The sequence below is a fragment of the Sceloporus undulatus genome, chromosome 2 (genome assembly GCF_019175285.1).
Source record: "Sceloporus undulatus isolate JIND9_A2432 ecotype Alabama chromosome 2, SceUnd_v1.1, whole genome shotgun sequence".
NCBI classification, from domain to species: Eukaryota; Metazoa; Chordata; class Lepidosauria; order Squamata; family Phrynosomatidae; genus Sceloporus; species Sceloporus undulatus.
The window spans coordinates 195,034,881-195,057,492 of NC_056523.1; the positions used below are offsets into that span (position 1 = coordinate 195,034,881).

Genomic DNA, 22,612 nt, shown 5'->3' on the forward strand with positions numbered 1-22,612 from the left:
GTCGTGGATTGAGAATAAAATTAGGACTCTGGAGTCCAGGGTTTGACTCTCAGCTCAGCAATGGAAACTCACAGGGTGAGCCTGGGTGAGTTACACTCTCTCAGCCTCAGAAAAACACCTTGGGTCTCCATCAATCGGAATCCACTTGAAGGCACACAAGTAGAGAGGCACCGTGGTGTAGGGCATTAAAGCCGCGACTCTGTGGAGACCTGGGTTTGAATCTTTGTGACTCTGGGGGACCTTATTTATTTTATTTCACTTCTAAGCTGCCTTTCTTCTCCAAAAGTGAACCAAGGCAGCTCACAAGGTCAGATCTCGAGGGGTATGTGGAATATGGAGAGATCTTGCAGAGTTGGCAGCAGGAGCTTTCATAGACTTCAGCCTACTTCATCAGATGCATTTGGAGAGATCTACTGCTAGGAAAGTTCCTGATGCCAACTTCTTTCTTTCAGTGAGTCTCAAAGGTGCTACAAGAGCTCTGCATAGCAATGCTACAGACTACTAACATGGCTTTATCTCTCAAAGGCATAGCTGCGTTAGTCTGTAGAATCAGTATGTGGAGAGATCTGATCTTTGAAGGAGACCTTGAGCGAGTCACACTCTCTCAGCCTCAAAAAACCCTGCCATAAGTTGGAAACGACTTGAAAGACAACCCCAATAAGTAGAAAGTCTTGTAAAAAGTATCCACCGCAAAGACTTACCAACAGGTCAGAAGAGCCACTGCAAGGCCAAGGATGGTGCTTTCAAACCTTAAGAGAGAGAAAAGATCATTTTGTTTTTCGAAGGCTAGGGAAAGGGAGGCTTATCATCTCCAAAACCACCCAAACCTTAAGAGAGAGAACCCAACTCTTCCTTCCTTTTGGAGGGCCAGGGAGAGAGTCCCATCATCCCCAAGATCCCTGCTGCCCTACCTTCCTGCTCTTGCTCTTCTTCTTCTTGCCAGCGGAGTTCCGGATGCTGCTGGTGTAGACAGAGACGTAGCCCCGCTGGGTCTGGGGGCAGAAGCGGCGAGTGTGGGCCTGCTCCTGAGTAGCCCCGCATTGGGGGCAGGTGTAGTTCCTCAGGATCGGGCACTGGACCCTCCCGGACTCGTCCTTCAGACGGTGAGAGGTGTACACGTGGCTGGACTCCCCGTTCTGCCTGCAGAAGGAGCAGGAGATGATGGCTGGCTGCTCCTCTGGGCGCCTGGCTTCAGCCAGCTGTGGTCCCCTTTGGTCCTCCTCCATCTCCATCCCCATCATCTCCCCGTTGCGCATCTCTTCCACCACTTTGGCCAACTGGAAGTAGTCTTTCCATAACTGGAAAGCCATCCTCCCGTCCTTTCTTTAGGATAAAGGGACAAAAGAAGTGGCGATTCTTGACTGTGTCAAGGTTAAAAGTCAAGAGTGAGTCCTGGGTTCCAATCCTCCCCTGGCCATAAAGCTGACCTCTTTGTTACCTTGGACTGTCTCCCAGTTGAATGGCCTTGCAAGGAGAAGAGACAGGACTTTGAGACACAAAACGAAATCCCTTCCTGGATTCCCTTAGTAGGGCTTCAGCCAAGCTTTGTATGGTGAGGTGGTGGTTGGTGAGACCTCTCTGGGGCTGCTGCTTTTAAGTCCATCCCAGCCCCTAGTAGCCAAGGGCAAGCAGGGGAGGCGTCAGGAGGTCTCCTCCCCACACTTTTCTGGAGCCAGTGGTCTGGCTTTCCCTCCAGGGAAGGAGGGGAGGGGGTCAGGGGTCCAAACAAAGCCCCTCTGCTCACCAAAGCCTCCTTGGACACCAAGGCCCCCTTGGACACCAAGGCAAAGGTCCTCTGCATTTGGAAAGCCTGGGTTTTCCAACTGCTTTATATCATCATCACCACAGAAGCATAGAGTTGGAAGAGACCGCAAGGGCCATCCAGTCCAACCCCCTTCTGCCATGCAGGAACTCTCAATCAAAACATCCTCTACAGATGGCCATCCAGCCTCTGTTTAAAGACCTCCAAGGAAGGAGACGCCACTACACTCTGAGGAATGAGTGTGTTTCACTGTCGAACAGCCCCTACTGTCAGGAAGTTCCTCCTAATGTTGAGGGGGAATCTCTTTTCCTGCAGTTTGCATCCATTGCTCTGGGTCCTATTCTCTGGAGCAACAGAAAACAAGCTTGCTCCCTCCTCAATATGACATCCCTTCAAATATTTAAAGAAATCATCATCACATTTATTTACAGGGTGCCATCAGCTTTACACGGCACTCCACAGACCAAAACTGTCCAAAATGACAAATAAAAGCCTGCCCACAGAGTACCATCTAAAACCACCAATAAAAAAATGAAAAACATTAATAAAATGTCATCATAACAAAATTTAAAAACACCAGTTCAAAAAGTATATGCATTGATGCAAGCAGTCTGTCATAAGATCATGCGCTCATGTTGCTCTGTAGAGAGAACTTCTTGTAGCCCCCTTTGAGACTCACTGAAAGAAAGAAAATGGGCAGCAGCTTTCCTAGACTTCAGTCTTTACTTCTTCAGATAATATTTAGTGTACTGTATACTGTAGTATACTGTAATACACTGTAGTATATTTAGATATAGCCATGTCAGTCTGTAGAATCGGTATGTAGAGAGATCTTGTGGCTCCTTTGAGACTCACTGGAAGAAAGAAGTTGGCTGCAGGAGCTTTCCTCCAGACTTCAGTCTACTTCCTCAGATGCATTTGTTGGATTGAAGTCTAGGAAAGCTCATGCTGCCAACTTCTTTTTCAATGGGTCTCAAAGAGGCCACAAAATCTCTGTACATGCTGATTCCACAGACTAACACAGCTATATCTTGTTGTTGTTTGTCTTCTTTATTTTTCAGTCATGGTGACCCTAAGGGAAGCCCATTATGGGGGTTTTCGTGGCAAGGTTGCTTCAGAGGAGGTTTGTGGGCACATTCTCATACACACACCTCACAACTTCCATGTGTATGTTTTCTAAAGCTCCATCATCCCTTCAAAGGTGGTATACATTTTAAAACATCATAAACATTGACAAATGAAAGAATGAATAAACAAATACTGAGGCACAAACTAATGAATAAACAAAAGTCGTAAGCTTCTGGCCACATTTTGCTCAAACTTTCTTGGGTTCATTCTTCTCACAAACCTAACAAATGGAACGCTGTTGTGTCTTTGAGTCCTTCTCCTAGTGTTTTTTGTGTGTTTAACTTCAATGCCACTGCTAATGCTTAACTTTTTGTGTTTCTCTAAAACAGGGGTAGGTAACCTGTGGCCTGTGGGCCGGATGCGGCCCGGCAAGGCCTGAGGACCGGCCCCAGCTCGGTCCTGCCGCCGATTGCTGCCAGAGCCTTTGGACTCTCGCGTGAGGGCGTGGGGCCTTTGGCCTATCAGGAGGAAGCGGGCAAGGGGGGCAAGCGGCAGGCAAGGGGGGCCAAGCGGTGGGCAAGGGGGGCAATTGTCTATAGAAGCCTCCGAAACATGCATTTATATTAACATTTTTTAAAAGATCAGCAATTTTTTTTGCATGTCCTCCATTTTTTTTTAAAAAAAGTGTCCTCCATTTGAAAATTTTGTCCTACATTTGTCCCGGTTTATTTATTTAATTAATTTTTTAAAAAAAATTTAATTATTTTTTTTTGGCTTCGGCCCCCCCCAGTTGTCTGAGGGACAGCAACCCGGCCCCCGGCTCAAAAAGGTTGCCTACCCCTGCTCTAAAATGTATTTTTGCCTTTTCATATTACGATTTGTTCAAATTAAATTAGAAGTAATAAGTGGGACTAATGCTTAACATTAGTTTATTCTTATTTCCATTTGTCTGCAAGAGTACTTTGCACGTTTTAGGTCTGTACCTGGCTTCCACTCCACCAAATGCATTGGAGGAAGTAGACTGAAGTCTGTGAAAGCTCAGGCTGCTAACTTCTTTCATTCAGTTAGTCTCAAAGGTGCTACAAAATATTGATTCTACAGACTAACGCAGCTATATTTTTAAATTCTATTTCTGGCGTTGTTTTTGTCTGCCTTCAAGTCATTGCTGACTTATGGCGACCCTAAAGCAAACCTATCATGGGGTTTTCTTGGCAAGATTTGTTCAGAGGAGGTTTGCCATTGCCCTTCTGTGAGGCTGAGAGTGTGACTTTCCCAAGCTCAACCAATAGGTTTCCATGGCCCAGCAGGGATTTGATCCCTGGTCTCTATAGAGTTGTAATCCAATGCTCAAACCACTACACCACACTGGCTCTTATTGGATGGAATACTAAGAAGGAAATATTATTATTATAATTATTATTTTGGGTCCTTAGAATAAAACATATTTTTGGCCCAGAAGAAATCAACCTTTTCTAGGGTCTTTTGTTTCTCAACTCTCCTCAAGGTCTCACCGTAAACACCTTCCATACTAAGGGAATCAATCATTTTTATTTGGGATCAGGAAGGTATTTTATTTTTATTTTCTGTCTTAAAGTTGGTTTACATTGTCTTTTCTCCCTCAACACCCTTTTCACCCTGCAAGGTCTTTCAACTGGGAGACAGTGAGGGGTTCAAGGCAAAAAGGTCAGCTTTATGGCCAGAGGATTGGAAGTCAGGACTCTTCCTTAGAGCTTTTAACTGCTATTATGCCACCATGACATTCAGTCAAGAATCACCAGCAATTTGTCCATCGATTTATTATCCTTCACTGTTCAGTTTCGCTGTGTTTAGGTCAGGGCACATGGCCAACTTCTCATACCTTTCGACATTTCACAGACAAGTGTTGCAGTAAGCGACACTGAATTTTATTTAAATTAAATACAGGAAATACGCATGTACATGGAACTGTAGGATAAACAAGCTTACTATTTGATACCAATTTATTATATTGGGGGGATGACTACAGAGGGTTAACTGGGATTGTTCCTGCCAAAGCAGAACAGTTGGAGGGTATGCAACCTGGTGCCCTCCAGATGTGGACTACAATTCCCATCAGCTCATGCAAGCATGCCCACATGCTGATGGGAGTTGTTGTCCAAAATAAGAAGGGCAACAATTTGGTTTCCTCTGGTTTTCTGCCTTTGAAACTGAGCAGAGCAGAACCTGGCACAGGGTGGGCGCCTCTGCCACTGTAAGCACTAACCTTTTTCGTAGCACCATTAAGGAGTGGGGATGGACCCAGACCAAGGAACACCAAAATAAAACTGCTTCAGGTCTCTTTGGATGTATGCTGTTTAAATGTTGCATGCGTCCTAAGAGGATGGAAGCCGTGCAAAGCCACGCTCCAGTCCTAAAGTCTGGAGTGCAGCTTTGGTGCAGCTTCTGGCCTCTTAAGATGTGTGTGTCATTTAAACAGCATACCTCAAGAAACCTGAAGCAGCTTTATTTTGCCCTTCTGATATGATAATTCAGGCTCTGAATTATCATAGAATCATAGAATCGTAGAGTTGGAAGAGACTGAAAGGGCCATCCAGTCCAACCCCCTGCCATGCAGGAAATCACAAAGCATCCCTGACAGATGGCCATCCAGCCTCTGTTTAAAGACTTCCAAGGAAGGAGACTCCACTATACTTCGAGGGAGTGTGTTCCACTATCGAACAGCCCTTACTGTCAGGAAGTTCCTACTAATGTGGAGGTGGAATCACTTTTCCTGGAGCTTGCATCCATTGTTCCAGGTCCTAGTCTCTGGAGTAGCAGAAAACAAGCTTGCTCCCTCCTCAATATGACATCCCTTCAAATATTTAAACAGGGCTATCATATCACCTCTTAACCTTCTCTTCTCCAGGCTAAACATCCACAGCTCCCTAAGTCGTTCCTCATAGGGCATGGTTTCCAGACCCTTCAGCATTTTAGTCGCTCTCCTTTGGACACGCTCCAGTTTCTCAACATCCTTTTTAAATTGTAGTGCGCAGAACTGGACACAGTATTCCAAGTGAGGCCTGACCAGAGCAGAATAGAGTGGGACTATTACTTCCCTTGATCTAAACACTATGGTTCTATCGATGCAGCCTAAAATTGCATTGGCCTTGTTAGCTGCTGCATCGCACTGTTGACTCATATTCAACTTGTGGTCTACTTGGACTCCCAGATCCCTTTCACACGTAGTTTCATTCAGCCAGGTGTCCCCCATCCTATATCTGTGCATTTCATTTTTCCACCCCAAGTGCAGTACCTTACATTTCTCCGTGTTGAATTTCATTTTGTTAGCTTTGGCCCAGTTTTCTAGTCTGTTCAGGTCATTTTGAATCTTGATCTTGTCCTCTGGGGTATTAGCTCCTCCTCCTAGTTTGGTGTCATCTGCAAATTTGATAAGTATGCCCCCAATTTTGTCCTCCAAGTCATTGATAAAGATGTTGAATAGCACTGGGCCCAGGACAGAGCCCTGTGGGACCCCACTGGTCACTTCTCTCCGGGATGAAGAGTAGCCATTGCTGAGCACCCTTTGGCTTCAGCCGGTCAACCAATTACAGATCCATTTAACAGTTCCTTTGTCTAGCCCACGTTTTACAAGCTTGTTTGCAAGAATGTCATGGGGAACCTTGTCAAAGGCTTTACTGAAATCAAGATATACTATATCCACAGCATTCCCTTCATCTACCAAGCTGGTGATTTTATCAAAGAAAGAGATCAGGTTTGTCTGGCATGACTTCTTTCTCTGAAACCCATGTTGGAAAAGTTTCTTTGGGGATTGTAATTCCCAGAATCCCACAACACCAGAAAGAGAGGAGAAGGAGATAGAGACGAAGAATGAAGCAAATATGAATGAATGCAATTATAGTTACTAAAGCTTCTGGCTTAAAGTTATGAATGTAACACAGCTGAAATACTTTCCATAACTGTAATGTTAACACTGACACAAAGTGACTGATTCTTACGAGGGCTCAGTCGCATGGGAGGGCATGTTGCTTTTAGCATGGATGGTGTCCTGTTCCATATTACATGATTAGAACACTTTTATATTACTTTAATGCCCATGGCTGCATCCTCTGGAATTCTGGGACTTGTAGTTTAGTGAGGCACTAGGGCTCTGTTGCTGAGAATTCTAAATACTCCTTTTTCAAGAGAGTCTCATGCTCATTATTTCATTGCTTTCAAGATGTGACCAGAACACAAAGTGGGTTTGGATTTAAACCTGTTATTTGTGAATTCTTTGATGTGAACGAATGACTTAAGTAGAATTGTGCCGAGTCTGGATAAATATATACCCCACTCTCTTCCGTGCCAGTATTCTCTGAAGATGCCAGCCATAGATGCTGGGGAAATGTCAGGAATAAACTCTTCTAGAACATGGCCACATAGCCCCAAAACTATGGATGCCGGCCATGAAAGCCTTTGACTTCACTCTGGATAAATTACTTTTGAGGGGGTCTAATGCTCAGAATCCCCCAACCACCATGACTGCTGGCCATGCCGCTAGAGGATTCTGGAAGTTGTAGCCTCCAATTTGATTCTGTTTCAGCAACTCTCTTTTCATATTAAATAACACAGAAATAAAGCTGAATAACACACCCAGTTTGGAAATGTAGGTGATGATGATTGTTATTGTCTACCTTTTGAGAACATCTTGGGTCCAAAACACACGGCAGAAAAAATCCAGTTTGAGACCACTTTACCCTGGCTCAATGCTAGGGAATCCTGGGAACTGTAATTTATTGTGACACCAGAGCTCTCTGGCAGAGAAGGTTAAATGTCTCACAAAACTACAGTTCCCAGGATTCCCTACAATTGAACCAGGGCAATTAAAGCAGTCTCAAAGTGGACTATTTCTGCAGTGTATTTTGGACTCATCTAAACAACTAGGTTTTTGTGAGTTTTTCGGGCTCTGTGGCCATGTTCTAGAAGAGTTTATTCCTGACATTTCGCCAGCATCTGTGGCTGGCATCTTCAGAGAATGCATTCTCTGAAGATGCCAGCCACAGTTGCTGGTGAAACATTAGCAATAAACTCTTCTAGAACATGGCCACATAACACCCACAAAAAACTAAGGATGTCAGCCATGAAAACCTTCGACTTCACATCTGAACAAACCTTGCCAAGAAAATCTCAGTGGTAGATTTGCCTTAGGGTCACCATACAGGAGGGCACATAACAATATTTGCATGATATTGGTCTTTAAATTCAGTAACTATAGAATAATCCCAGGTGGTTTGTTGTAATAAATGTTCCATTTTAAGGATACTTAAAATCCCTTGTTTAAATAAGCGATTCACCTTGGTTGGGATTTAGGAGGTATGTTTAACTGAGGACACATTCAGAGTTAATCTGCTCAATCCACTAACAACCAAAGGTGTTTGTGTGTTGTGTGTGTGCCTATACCTCCAAGTTATCTGCCGACTGATGGTGACCCCATGAATTTAATAGGTGTTTCTTATGCAATAAATTCCCAGGGGTTGTTTTGCCAGTTCCTTCCTCTGAAATAGGAAGCATCTGGGATCCTGTGGCAGTCGCCCATCTATGTAATGAACCAGGGCTGACCCTGCTTAGCTTCCAGGGACAGTGGAGTTTCATGAAGTTTACAAGCAAATGGGTGCGTGCATGCCGGTTACATTAGATTAGCCTCTGTTGGGTGCAAAATACAACAGCAATTGTTTGGAAGTGTTGGGAAAAACACCTTCTGTGTGACTTTTTTGTTGGATACAAATTACAGACTTGGATGCACGGGGGGGTTTTATGCTTAAATTCCTTAGCAATTCAGAAGAGTTCTGGAGAACTACTGTTTGGTTGCAACAAAGTTATCAAAAGAAATGTGGCTTTACAATAAAACCTCTTTTTAAAACAAAGACAATGGGCCCTGTTTTTATTAATTACTCTTCACTTTTTATTTGCACATGATGATCCTGCATATATATATAGCAAACATATATACAATATCAAAAACATACAACAGTGCCTATTTTCAGTCAGTATCTGGCAAGACATCTCTAGGTCAGACCTTTGCAAAAACATGCATCATCCCTAAGGCAGAAGGTATCCTTACAGTAGTTTTTGGTGGGTTTTCCCAGGCAATGTGGCCATGTTCTAGAAGAGTTTCTTCCTGACGTTTCACCAGCATCTGTGGCTGGCATCTCTTAGACAGAAATACTCTTCTAAAACATGGCCACATAGCCCGAAAAACCCACAAAAAACTATGGATGCCGGCCATGAGAGCCTTTGACTATCCTTACAATCTTCACATCAGCTCTCTGACAGAATCTTGCCCTTCCCTGTAGAATCAGGCAAATGCAAACTGCTGCAGCTATTAACTTGTATGTTCTTCCTCATTAATAACTGTTGACATCTTGACCATACCAATATTCCTTGGCCACGTATTTGGCGGTTTTCATCTGTGCAATGTTGGAAGGGATATTCTTATTCCCTGCTCATATGAAGAAGTCCTGTAGTGTGTGATATTCCAAGCTGTGTCAACACTTCTAAGCAGAACTTGCAAGTTCCTTTTTTTGTTTTAGTTGTAGTACTGAAAAACGAAACAGACACCCCCTCTCTCAGCCTCTGCTTCTAAAGAGAAAGATCTTTCTCTAGAAGAGCAATGGTAGAAATAAGTCAATACAAATTAGGTGCTGAACAGTTTTGTTCTATAGTACATATCCAGAATCCATTGTGTCAGGGTGCAAGCAGTGTACAAATTGGGAATTATAAAACCCGAAATACTCCAAAAAATAAATGAAAATGAGCTACATGCTTATAATATATTTCCAAGGTTGGAGAGAGACATGAGGATCTGTGAGATGTGGATTTGTGTCAAGTACAGTAGTCCCTCGGGTTACGAAATTAATTCGTTCCGCCGCTCCGTTCGTAACCCGAGTAATTTCGCAACCCGAAAAGGCTTTTTTTTAGCGCTGGAAAGCCGCTAGCCGCGCTTTGCGGTTTGAATTTCGCGCCGAAAAAAATTTGTAACCCGAAAAAAACATCGTATCCCAGAACAGTTTTTTCCAATGTAACTTTTTCGTATCCCGGAAATTTTGTTACGCGATCAATTCGTATCCCGGGGCACCACTGTACTACTCTTGGGTTCCTGCCATTTCACAGATCCTCAGTTTCTTTCCAGCCTCATTATGTCCCATGATGTCTCTGTAAATACACGCATTCCAAAATCTGAAGAAAAAAAATCCAAAATAGAAATACTTCTGGTCCTAAGCATTTCCAATGCGAGATACTAAACCTGTACCACATTGCAGAAATAATCCAGTCTGAGATTGCTTTAACTGCCCTGGCTCAATGCTAGGGAATTGTGGGAACTGTAGTTTTGTAAGGCATCTAGCCTTCTCTGTCAGAGAGGTCTGGTGGTGCCACAACAAACTACAGTTCCCAGGATTCCCCAGCATTGAGCCAAGGCAGTTGAAGCAATCTGAAATTGGATTATTTCTGCAGTGTATTGGACCAAGGATATTTTTAGAGCCAGGATGAGAATCATGGGCTTTCTAGCTGTTGTTGGACTGCTGACTACCAGTGGACCTGGTTTCATAGCCACTGGTGGAAAAAAAATGCTGGAGTTGTCCTCTAACAATATCTGGAAGTGAAGTCAAAGGCTTTCATGGTCAGCATCCATAGTTTTTTGTGGGTTTTTCGGGCTATGTAACCATGATCTAGAAGAGTTTATTCCTGATATTTCTCTGAAGATGCCAGCCACAGATGCTGGCGAAACGTCAGGAATAAACTCTTCTAGAACATGGCCACAGAGCCTGAAAAGCCACAAAGAACTGTAAAAAATATATGGGAGGCTGCAAGGTTCTCACCTCTGTTTTAGAAGACCAGAAACCACAACTATGAACTGTCTTGCCAGCAGATATAGAATCATTATGTTGGAAGAGGCCATAAGGACTAACTACAACACTCACAAGAAATGGACATCTAACCTCTGTTTAAAGGCCTCCACAGAAGGAGAGAACCCTCCACACACACACCACCCAAGGAGTCTATTCTGCAGTCTACCAGCTTCTATTGTCAAGATGGTCTTCCTACTGTTTAGGTGCAAAAACCTGAGGAATATTTTGATCATCCAAATGGGTCATGGAGAAAGCATTCTGCAATCTTGCCCTTTGGCCTTTTGGATGACAGTTGCCACCTCAAGTGGCATTTATTAAAAACAACCATTAGGAAACCAGCCCCTTCCCTGAATCCCATGAAACTGGCCACCTGATGTTATTTTGCCTGCATTCTGTCTCAACACTGAGTAGGACAGTATTACTTCCAGCCCTGCCTGCCTCTTCCTCATCTGTTATTTACTGCCCTCGAGTCCATCTCAACCCATGGCAACCCCATGGAGGAGACGTCTCCAAGACTCCCTGTCCTCCACTACTCTGCTTAGTTCCTGTAAATTCATACCCATGACCCTTTCAATAGAGTCCATCCACCTAGTATGCAGCCTTCCTCTCTTTCTACTTCCCTCCAGGTTTCCTAGCATTGTTTTTCCAATGAGCCGTGCCTTCTTATGATGTAACCAAAGTACGACAGCCTGTTAAATCATCTTGGCTTCCAGGGAGATTTCTGGCTTGATCTGCTCTAGGTCCTATTTGTCTTTTGGGCTGTCCACGGGATCCTCAGCACTCTTCTCCAGTGCCACATCTCTAATCAAAGGTAGGGAAAGTTCCTTTTTGAACTATAACATCCCTATGCCCTATGATGCACAACTTAGGCTGAAAACCATGGCTTATGCAGAACCACTCAGGGAGCTGGGTATGTTTAGCCTGGAGAAGAGACAGTTAAGGGGTGACATGATAGCCTTGTTTAAGCATTTGAAGGGGTGTCATTCTGAGGATGGAGCAAACTTGTTTTCTGCTGCTCCACAGAATAGGACCCGGAACAATAGATGCAAGCTACAGGAAAGAGATTCCACCTCAACATTAGGAGGAACCTCCTGACAGTGAGAGCTGTTTGACAGTGAAACACACTCCCTTGGAGAGTGTTTCTTTGGAGGTCTTTAAACAGAGGCTGGAATGCTTTGATTGAGAGCTCCTGCATGGCAAGGGGGTGGAATGGATGGCCCTTGTGGTCTCTTCTAACTCTCTATGCTTCTATGATTCTATCATAAAGTCTCCCATCCATGCTGGCTAGAGATTTTGGGAAGTATAGTCCCTCCTAAAGGAACATTTCCTAGCTCTGCTCCATGACTAAAGGAGAAATCTTCTTAAAGTTATACAGAAAATGCAGGACCATTTTGGAACAACATACAGAAGCTGGAATGGCAATCATGTATTTGTGGGGGAAGACAATTCCTTTTGCCCCTTTAAACCAGGCATGACAATCTCACTGAAGCCTCCATGAAGGTGTTGCCCAAGCATTCCTTCCAGCCACAGTTACATTCACTGATCAGTGAGGTTCTCCTCCAACATCACAACCCACCGACAGAATGAATGTTGATTGTGACTTTCTAGTTTTTGCAGACTTTCATCCCGAATACAAGGATTTCCAGAGGCAGTAGCCAGGAGTGACTGTGGCACCAAAAGCAACAAACAGTTGTATGACCGACAGTTGATTTTATTGCATCTTATTGTAGTTCCCATGGATTATGTCTCAATTAGATGTATCAGATTAAAATGTGTTACTCTCTAAGTGCTACAATTTTGTCCAGAGGATAGGTGAGCTTCTACAGCAAGGTTTCCTAAAGCATTTGTAAAAGACCATGCTCATATTAAGCCTTAAAATACCACAGAGCTTGGGGGAGAACCTGAAGGTCAAACTTTCAAAGGTGGACAATTACTCTTTGGAAGGTTTAGAAAGTAGGAACCAAGTGCAGTGGTGTTCCAGTTTGTAGAGAATCTATGAATATGTAACATCTTAAAATGTGACAGGAATAAATGGAGGAGCTCTTTAAAATGGTGTTGCCACCAAAGCTTGGACAAGTTCCTTCTTAGACTACAAGTATCTGCCAGCAGTAGTTATGCTGACTGTGGGATTTGGAGTTGGATTTGAGAGTTGAAGAAAGAATGTGTGCAAGCTCTCAATACTACTGTTTCCTTATTCAGAGGTTGACTTAATTACCATTTTCCTATCAGTCCTAAACTCATAATTCCTGAATAATGAACTGTTGGTTTTCAGCCAGAGATATTTTTAGTTAGATGTCTTTATTTTTATTGTAGGCTTCCTTTGAACTGAGCACACAAGTCAACAATGATATAAAATATGACTATATAGATAAATAGCTGTAATAAATGATAAACAGAAACAGCAGCTCTAAAACTTAATCCCATAATCTAAACCCATATACAGATTACCGTAATAATCAGTATAGATTAAGCATTTATTCTGACTTTGTATTGAATGATCCTTTAAGGAGTGGGAATTATGTGCCCCTCCAGATGTTGTTGAACTGTTAATCCCAGTAGCCTTAGCCAGCACAGCCAATGGTGATGGATTCTGGGAGTTGCAGTCTGAGAACATCTGAAGTTGCACTTTGCCACTATTGCTTTAGAGTTATCTAGACCCTGCAATTTCTGCCTAACCTCAGCAACCTCAACATTATCTTTTATACCATCCTTCCCCAACTCCTGATGTGATGCACTATAATTCCCACCTTTGGAAATGGCAGAAATTGTAATCTTTTAAAGAATATGGATTTTTAAAAAAGCAATTCAAAAGTGAGAAATGCAGTTAACTAACCCATACTGTTTGGACATTTGCAACCACAAAGTTTAAATCACCTTGGAGACTCTTTTATTCCATTTCTGTGCATATCTAGTTTGTCACTCTCTGGTTGGCTTTAACACAGATAGTAATAGGAAAGCCAAATGGCTATTGCAATGCCAATGAACATCTTTGGCTAATGTTCATTGGAAGGGCCACAGGGATTCTAAGTGGCTTTTGGAATGCCAATTAACAACCCAGCCATTGTAGGTTTTAGGCATCAGTTATAAAGCAATTTAACACAGAACTGCTTTAGGCAGATGAGCCTGAGGAAAACCTTCTTATTTCCTTGACCATGTTCCTTACATAGACTGATCCTCCGGCTAAGCACATGGGGCAGCAAATCATTTCTTTGCTCCCCTCTGTTTGGCTGAAGTCATTGCCTGCTGGTGGATCTTTCTTCACTGGCAGTGTCTGCAAAGGCCGCAGGGTACACTCAACAGTCGATGGTTTGACTTCACTGACAAAACTCACCGACAGCGTTGAATGTTCCCCAAGACCTTCTTCATTCTCCAGATATGTGTCTGCACATGAGCAAGTGAGATAAAGAAAGACAGAAAAAAGATGTTAAAACATGTATGCTTTGATTGAGAGTTCCTGCATGGCAGGGGGGTTGGACTGGATGGCCCTTGTGGTTCCTTCCACCTCTATGATTCTAAGTGTTGTTGAAGGAGACTATATGTCAACCTGCCCTGTCCTCCAAAGGGGTCAGATTATGACTCCCACCAGGCACCCAACCTAGCCAGTGTGGATGATGGGGGTTGTAGTCCAACACATCTGAAGGACCCCTGGTTAGGGAAGGTAGATGTACATGATCGAATGATCTGTCAGACACAGCTTAAAATGAAGGCGAGGAGAAATCTTGTGGCACCTCATGGCTTCCACATCCCCTCTGGGTAAAGAAATCTGTAAAGAGAAAACATCTATAATAAGAAATCAAAATGATATCACATATCTTGTGGTTCTTGTGAGGGAAATAATAGAACGGTAGCATTATTATATCCCAAGGGTATAAGCTATGCCCCCCCCAAATGAGGATATTGCCTCCATATGTCACAATGAAATTTCCTTCAGCCCTTACATTTCTAGCACTATAGAGAGTAAAACACTGAATAAAACTCTTCTGTTTGTTGTGTTTGCATTCCCTTGGTCACTGTGTCTGCCCCTTTTCTTTGGTTGCCTATATACCACACTTTTAAATGCTCAGCTAAAGTTTTAAGTTACTGCAATGCTAGGAATTTGGGGACTGAAGAAAACACCATCAACCCCTTGCCCTGTAGCTACACTCCCAATATGCCTATATTCCATTCCAGTGCTGCACAATCCCCACCCTAGTAAGTTTCTAGTCACTTTCAAAAGTTACTTTTTAAGGATATTTGCACAGGCATTTTCAACTGGAATTTTTCAAGTTTTATGCCAATGCTTTTCTTTCTTTTATTTTTTTCTAAAACACGTCCATTATGGTTTTTAAAATATACTGCTGACTGTTGTTGTTATTGCGTGCCTTCAAGTCACTTTGGGCGTATGGTGACCCTAAGGCATTAAGACACTGTCACAGGGTTTTCTGGTGCTGAGAGTGTGTGATGTGCCCAAAGTCATCCAGTAAGGTTTCATAGCTGAGCAGGGAATCGAACCTTGAGCTCCAGAGTTGTAGCCCAGCACTTAAGTAATGTTTGTTATGTGGGTTCACAGTATTCTTGGATAATTGTCTGGACTGCTTATTTGTTTTTGTTTTTTACTTGTGACCTACAATGTGTGATTAGACAACACATTAACCTACCAGAGCAGTACAGCGTCTATGCCAAAAGGTCACTAGAAGAACCTTTCTAGAATCAAAACCAAAAACCATCAAAACCATCTGGTTTTTAGCACTCGGCAAACAGATGTTTCCAGAATCACTTCTGCATTTCCCATGCTATGAACCAGATTATTTCTGCTGAATCAGACTTGCTCCAGTCCCTTCATTGCCTACCAACACCACTATGGATGAGTGTATCCACACTGCAGAAATAGAGTAATTTGACACCACTTTAACTGCCATGGCTCTATCCTACAGAATCCTGGGATTTGTAGTTTGGCGAGGCACCAGAGTGCTCTGACAGACCAGGCTGAATACCTCACCAAACTGCAAATCCCTGGATTCTGTAGGATAGAGTTGTGGCATTTAAAGTGGTATCAAGCTGTTTTAATTTTGCAATGTTGATACACCCTATGCTGAGCTCTGAGATGATGATTCTCCTTCTTCTCCTTTATAGCCTGCTTTTTTCCCAATAGGTTCGCTCAAGGCAACTTGTTTTTGTTGTTAGTTGCTTTCAAGTTCAGGCCAACTCATGGTGACCCTGTGGATGAGACATCTCCAAGATCCCCCTGTCCTCCACTGCTCTGCTCAGGTCCTGAAAACACATTTCCATGACTTTTCTAAGACCTCTCTGATTTCTAGCATGTGGCCTTCCTCTCTTTCTACTGCCCTCCACCTTTCCTAACATTATTGCAATTTCTAGTAAGTCATGCTTTCTCATAATGTGGCCAAATTATGACAGCCCCGATTTAATCATCTTGGCTTCCAGGGAAGTTTCAGATTTGATCTGTTCAAGGATTCATTTGTTTGTCTTTTTGGCTGTCCACAGCATCCTCAGCACATTTCTCCAGCACCACATCTCAAATGAGTCAATTTTCTTTTTATCTTCTTTCTTCAACTCTCACATCTGTCCATGGTGATGGGGAACATTATGTCTTGGATGATTCAGACTTTAGTGCTCAGTTGTATATCTATGCTCTTTAGGATTTTTTTCTAGTTCTTTCATACCTATCTTCCCCACTCTTAGTCTTCTTCTGATTTCTTGGTTGTAGTCTCTGTTCTGATCAATGCTTGATCCAAGGTAAGAGAATTTACAAATTATTAAAAACAGTACAGATTAAAACCATATAAAAATGTAAGCTATACATATATTATACACACAACCTATACAGTTAAAAGCATTTAAAATTCATGAAAAGATAATATAAATATCAACAAAACAGTACAGCTTATTGATGGAAGATCATCCTGGTCAATTCCTAACAGTCTGATAGAATAGGAAAGTTTTTTATTTGCCAGCAAAAGGAGAGCAAGGAAGGAGGAAAATCCAATTGTTTCCAACAAACAAGCCTTAAGAGACAGAGAGAAGAGTCTCTCTTGAAAATCTCAGAGCTCAAATAGGCTCATATAGGTAGTTTTGTTGTTGGGTGCCTTCAAGTTGTTTCTGACTTATGGTAACACTAAGGTGAACCTATCATGCAGTTTTCTTGGCAGGATTTCTTCAGAGGGGTTTGCCATTGCCATCCTCTGAAGATGAGAGTGTGACTTGCCCAAGATCATCCAGTGGGTTTTCATGGCCAAGCTGGGATTCAAAGCCTGGTTTCCAGAGTCACAGTCTAATGCTCAAACCACTACACCATGCTGTTACTGCCCTTCAAATAGCATGGACCCAAGCCACTTAGCTACTAAGGCTGAGCCATGGACATACCACTCTGGCCACACCCAATCTTGTCTGGTTTTGGAAGCTAAGTAGGATCAGCCTTGGTTAATACTTGGGTGGGAGACCCCATTCCTGCCAGTCAGAACTAACAATACGCAGAGCTGACAAATCAGATGGAGGTGGGGCATCCGGGATAGTAGGGTGCAATGACACAGAAGATCATGAACAGCTTTCACAGACAAGACACTGGTGGTGCAAAGGTGAATTTCCATGGGCAGGAAAACATCATGACTGTGTGTGGACAAAGTGAAACACCAAAATCATTAGGACCAGCCTGACTGCAATCCTGTACAGCAGGTGTAGCCACTCTAGTGTATTTTAAGAGACCCAAAGTGACAAAATGTTGCTTCTGGCTGCCATTTTGGCCTATTTCTTAAAAACTCTTCTGTGTTTTGGGGAGGTTTGGGGCACTTTGGAATATATCGGGAAGCAAACCAATGTGATCTGGACAAATCTAAGGTGATTTTAGGACAACATAAATAACCAGAAAACTGGCTTCCCCTAATTTTTGGAGTCTGGGAGCTGAGGGGCTCAGGGTCCTCACTTAGAGGTCGGAAGGGTTCCATGAGGCTCATGACCTGAGTTTTGCCTAGGACCTAGCTAAGAGTCAACCACAGAATTCATTGGTGCCTCCTTTTAGCTGCATAGGTTCAACTAGCAAAACATACACTTCAACAAAAGATCTTAAAATGCAGACTTTTCTTGCTTTTAATAAGAATTGTAGGCAAAGGGAAGGAAAGAGGTATTCTGTGTCTTTCTCTATACAAACCAGTCACAAACAACAATACAACTTGAAAGCCTCATTATCGCTTAATTTTCTTCAGGTTTATTCATTCCTGACTGCCCTGGAGCTCCATCAGAGAAGGTCACAGCCTAGTCACCACTCCTTTTCTGGAAGAAGAAAAAGAAAATGTTCTATTGATGCTCTCATTTGTGTTTCCTCTCCAACATCAGGGCCTGGGAAACTTGCTTTTGGGGATTACTCTGAAAGTTACTCTGAGAATGGCTGGGGCTGGGGGACAACATCTGGAGGACCACTCTCTGCCCACTCAGTTCCAAAACACTGAAAATGGACTGATCACTCATAATATGGAGGGGAGAGGGGAAAGGGAAGTGATGATCTTCCTCCACCCTCCCATTAGGTGGAGTGAAGCAGCCGACTCAGCCTGTTGGTGGAGGGGAGAGGGCAGCACCTTTTCCAAGAGTCCCCTAACCTCCTCGGCTCAGCCCAGCCTAACCCTGGGATGCTGGCCACAGGTGTGTGGTAGAGGAGGATGTATCATCACCAGTATCTCAGTAACATTTAACTTCTAGCCCAGCTGGGTTCTACATATGGGATGGGTAAAGAGGCAGGCAGCAAAATATCTTGGGTTCAGTGCATAGGGTGGGTTTTGTGACATCTACCAGCAGCCCCAACCCTCACTCCTGCCAAATTTATATATTTATTGATAAGCATACCTCAGTTAACAAAGCCTCTAACAAAGGCACTCCTTTGTACAAAAAGGAAGAAAGTGCAAAGGCAGGACTTGAACATAAAGAAAACAAAAATAATGACCATGGAGATTCTAGACAAAATTCAACCTAGACAATGAAGAAACAGAAATAGTAAAAAAGTTTTCATACCTGGAATCAAACACTGATAGGAATGGGGACTACAGTCAGGAAATCAGAAGAAGAAGAAAATGGGGAAGGTGATTATGAAAGAACTAGAAACAATCCTAAAATGCAAAGAAATACAACTGAGTACAAGTTAGAATCATACATGTCATTGTATTCCCTATTAACATGTATGGATGCAAGAGCTGGACAGTTAAGAGAGAAGATAGGAAGAAAATCAACTTGTTTGAAATGTGGTGCTGGAGACGAGAGCTGAGGATCCTGTGGACAGCCAAAAAGACAAAACAAATGGGTTATAGAGCAGATCGAGCCAGAAACCTCTCTGGAAGCCAAGATGACTAAACTGAAGCTGCTGTACTTCAGACATATAGTGAGAAGGAAGAAATCATTAGAAAAAACAATAATCCTAGAAAAGGTGGAGGGAAGTAGAAAGAGATGAAGGCTGCATGTTAGATGGATGAACTCTATTAAAGAGACCACAGGTATGAATTTGCAGGACTTAAGCAGAACAGTGGAAGACAGGAGTCTTGTAGATGTCTCATCCAGAGGGTCACCATGGGTCCAGATCTACAACAATTGTTAACAACAGTAATTACTTCCCTCAATGTAGGTTGGGAAGAACATTAATCACATGCCAATTTGCTTTTTAATTTCTCTCCTTGCCTTCCCTTTGCATTTGAAGAAAAAAGAGACTGATAAGTAAAGTAAGAATGGAAGTGGCTTGAGACAGCAAACATTTCTTGCAGGAGCCCAAGATCAGAGTGCTTGCATTACACAGCTCAACCAGCAGGTGGCAGTACAAGCTTTAGAATTTCTCAGCTGCCAGCTACAGTAGTTTTAAAATGTGTAATTGATCAAAGGAAGTTCAAAGGCACTTTACCAGAGGAACAAAACCCAAGGCTCAGTGAAATCTGCAGGGAGGAAGTATGTCTCAGGGCTCACTGGAGCCTCCTAAACCATGAAGTAATACTATTATTGTGGAGAACCCCAGTATTAGTGCTTGCTAGTTGTTTGGCCACATTTGCTGCAGCAGTAGCCTATATACAGCCAAATAAGATGAACTCTTAATTTGCAAACCCAGTCTAAAAAGACAGAACACAAAAGAAAAAAGGATGTGGAAGGAAGGGGGGGGGGGAAATGCACACACAGTCACCCCTTGGAACTCAGGTGGATCCATTCTGGACCCCCCCTTACGCATATTCAAGCCCCATTGAATGCATGCACCCCATTGGGGTTAATGGCAGTTGCCCCTCTGTGGATTTTCATGTCCACGGATTTCAAGTCCATGGACTTGAAGGTGTGACTGTATTTCTTCAGAATGGCAGATGGAGTGGCCCTGCTTCATTTCACAGCTTCCTCTGCTCTTTTAGTTATATCTCCAGCTAGTTACAAGCACAGAATCATAGGGCTAGAAGAGACCTCAAGGGCCACATAGTCCAACCCGTTGCCATACGGGAATACATGATTAAAGCACCCCAAGAGATAACCATCCAACCTCTGTTTAAAGACTTCCAAACAAGGAGAGTCCACTAGCCTCCAAGGTGGTCCATGCCATTGCTGAACGGTCCTAAGATTCAAGAAGTTCTTCCTAATGTTTAGTGACATCTTCTTTCTTCTGACCTGAATCCACTGGTTCATATTTCTTCATCTATTGGAGCAGGAGAAAACAAGCTTGCTCCATCTCTACACAACATTCTTTAAATTAAACATACCCAGTTCCATAAGCCATTCCTCATAGGGCTTGGTTCCCAAACCTTTGATCATCTTGGTTGCCCTTCTCTGGACCTGCTCCAGCTTGTCAATACCTTCTTGAACTGTGGTGCCCAGAACTGGCTAACAGCATTCCAGGTGAGGTCTGACCAATGAAAAACACAGGGGCATTACAGACACTTCTCTAGACACTATACAGATGCATACTTGATGCAATACAGTCAGCCCTCCATATCCATTGATATTTTATCCACGGATTCAAGCACCCATGGCTTGAAAATATTTTAAAAATATATAAATTCCAAAAAGCAAACCTTGATTTTGCCATTTTATATGAGGGATACCATTTACTACCCCATTGTATTTAATGGGACTTGAGCATCCACGGATTTTGATGCCCACAGGGGTCTTGGAACCAAACCCCAGCAGATACCAAGGGCCCGCCGTCCTATATCATTGAAAAAAGGGTCTTAATAGTGCAGCATTCGAGGCTCTAGTATGGAAACTATCTAAACATTCCCAACATTTTATTCCACCAGGATGCCAATGTTTTTTAACAGCTGTGGGTGCACTAAAAACCCAGCAGCTGAATATTTTCCAGCATGCAGATGCAGAGGCTCTATTTATATTGGATTTTTAAAAATCTGGCTTTTAACACAGCCAACCCTTGGTATCCGCTCGGGTTTGGTTCCAGAATCCCCTGTGGATACCAAAATCCATGGATACTCAAGTCTCATTGAATATAATGGCATAGTAAAATGAAGTTCATTATATAAAATAGCAAAGTCAAGGTTTGCTTTTTAGAATTCGTATTTTAAAAAAATATTTTCAAACCATAGATGGTTGAATCCATGGATGAAAAAGTCTTTGGATAAGGAGGGCCTAATGTAGCCGTTGTTGCAGTCCTGGATCCTCTACTATCACACAGAACCAGTTCCTTTATGCTGAGTGAGACCATGGTCCAAAACACACTGCAGAAATAATCCAGTTTCAGACAACTTTAACTGCCCTGGCTCAATGGTAGAGAATTCTGGGAATGTAGTTTTGTGAGACATTTAGCATCTCTGTCAGAGAGTTCTGGTGCACAAAAAAAACCACAATTCCCAGAATTCCCCAGCACTGAGCCAGGGCACTTAAAGCCATCTCAAACTGGATTATTTCTGCAATGTGTTTTAGACCCATTTGTTCATTCAGCTTAGAACTCTCTACATTGAGTGGCAGTTTCTTTCCCAGGTTTCAGGGAGAGGTGTTTCTCCAATTCTGTTGTCTGGAGATGCCAGGGCATCTTATGCATGGCAGGTTTATGGCACCATGTGACTAAAACATGTTAAAAAGGATGTTCAAAATTGACTCCTTTGAACTGCAGTTCCCCAGCTAAGAGACTTTGTGAATTGTAATCCTAACAAGTGAATACTTTTTCTAAGCTATGATTAAAGCCTACCATGAAGGAAAGGCAACCCTATTTTTGAGTTTGCAGATACCAGTTGAGACTCCCTTATCCAAAATGGCTGGGACCAGAAGTGCTTTGGATTTCAGAGTTTTTTGGATTTTGGAATATTTGCATATATGTAATGAGGTATCTTGGAGATGGGACCCAAGTCCAAACATGAAATTTATGTTTTGTATACACCTTATACACACAACCTGAAGGTAATTATATTTTAAATAATTTTGTGCACGAAACAAAGTTTGCGTACACTGACCAGTCAGAAAGCAAAGGTATCATTATCTTAGCCACCCATGTGGATAATTTTGGAATATTCTGGATTTTGGAATTCTGGATAAGGCAGACTCAACCTGTAACTGCTTTCCTATGTTTTCACACCCTCGATCTGTAATGCTTAAGACTGAATCCATGGCTTAGGTAGCCAAAATGACACTAGCCATGCAAAGAGGGAAGGATCAGATTCAGGGGATCGTAGCAGTAGAAATTTTAAAAGCGAAAGGTGCATTACTCTGTTTTAATATAAAAAGAAAAGGGAGGAAAATGAATATAGTGGGACTTTATTTCAGCATGAGCTTTAGGAGATTTCAATCCATTTGAAGAAATGGATTGAAATCCACGAAAGGTCATGCTAAAATAAATCAGTTAGTCTTAATGATGCTGCTAGATTACTCCCTCCAGCTTTCCTTTTTATAGGAAAATATAAAGTTATGCAGAAGTACAAAAATAGTTAGCCTCTTGTTCTGGAAACCGTACATAGCCATCCTGACTAGG

At 42.7% G+C, this 22,612-nt stretch overlaps 1 protein-coding gene across 1 annotated transcript; it reads right to left on the reverse strand.

The window, feature by feature from the left end:
- Positions 1–884: 884 nt before the first annotated feature.
- On the reverse strand, positions 885–1,310 carry NANOS3 (nanos C2HC-type zinc finger 3). Its single transcript, XM_042447655.1, has one exon. The coding sequence runs from the start codon at positions 1,308–1,310 to the stop codon at positions 885–887; it is 426 nt and encodes a 141-aa protein (XP_042303589.1).
- Positions 1,311–22,612: the final 21,302 nt, after the last annotated feature.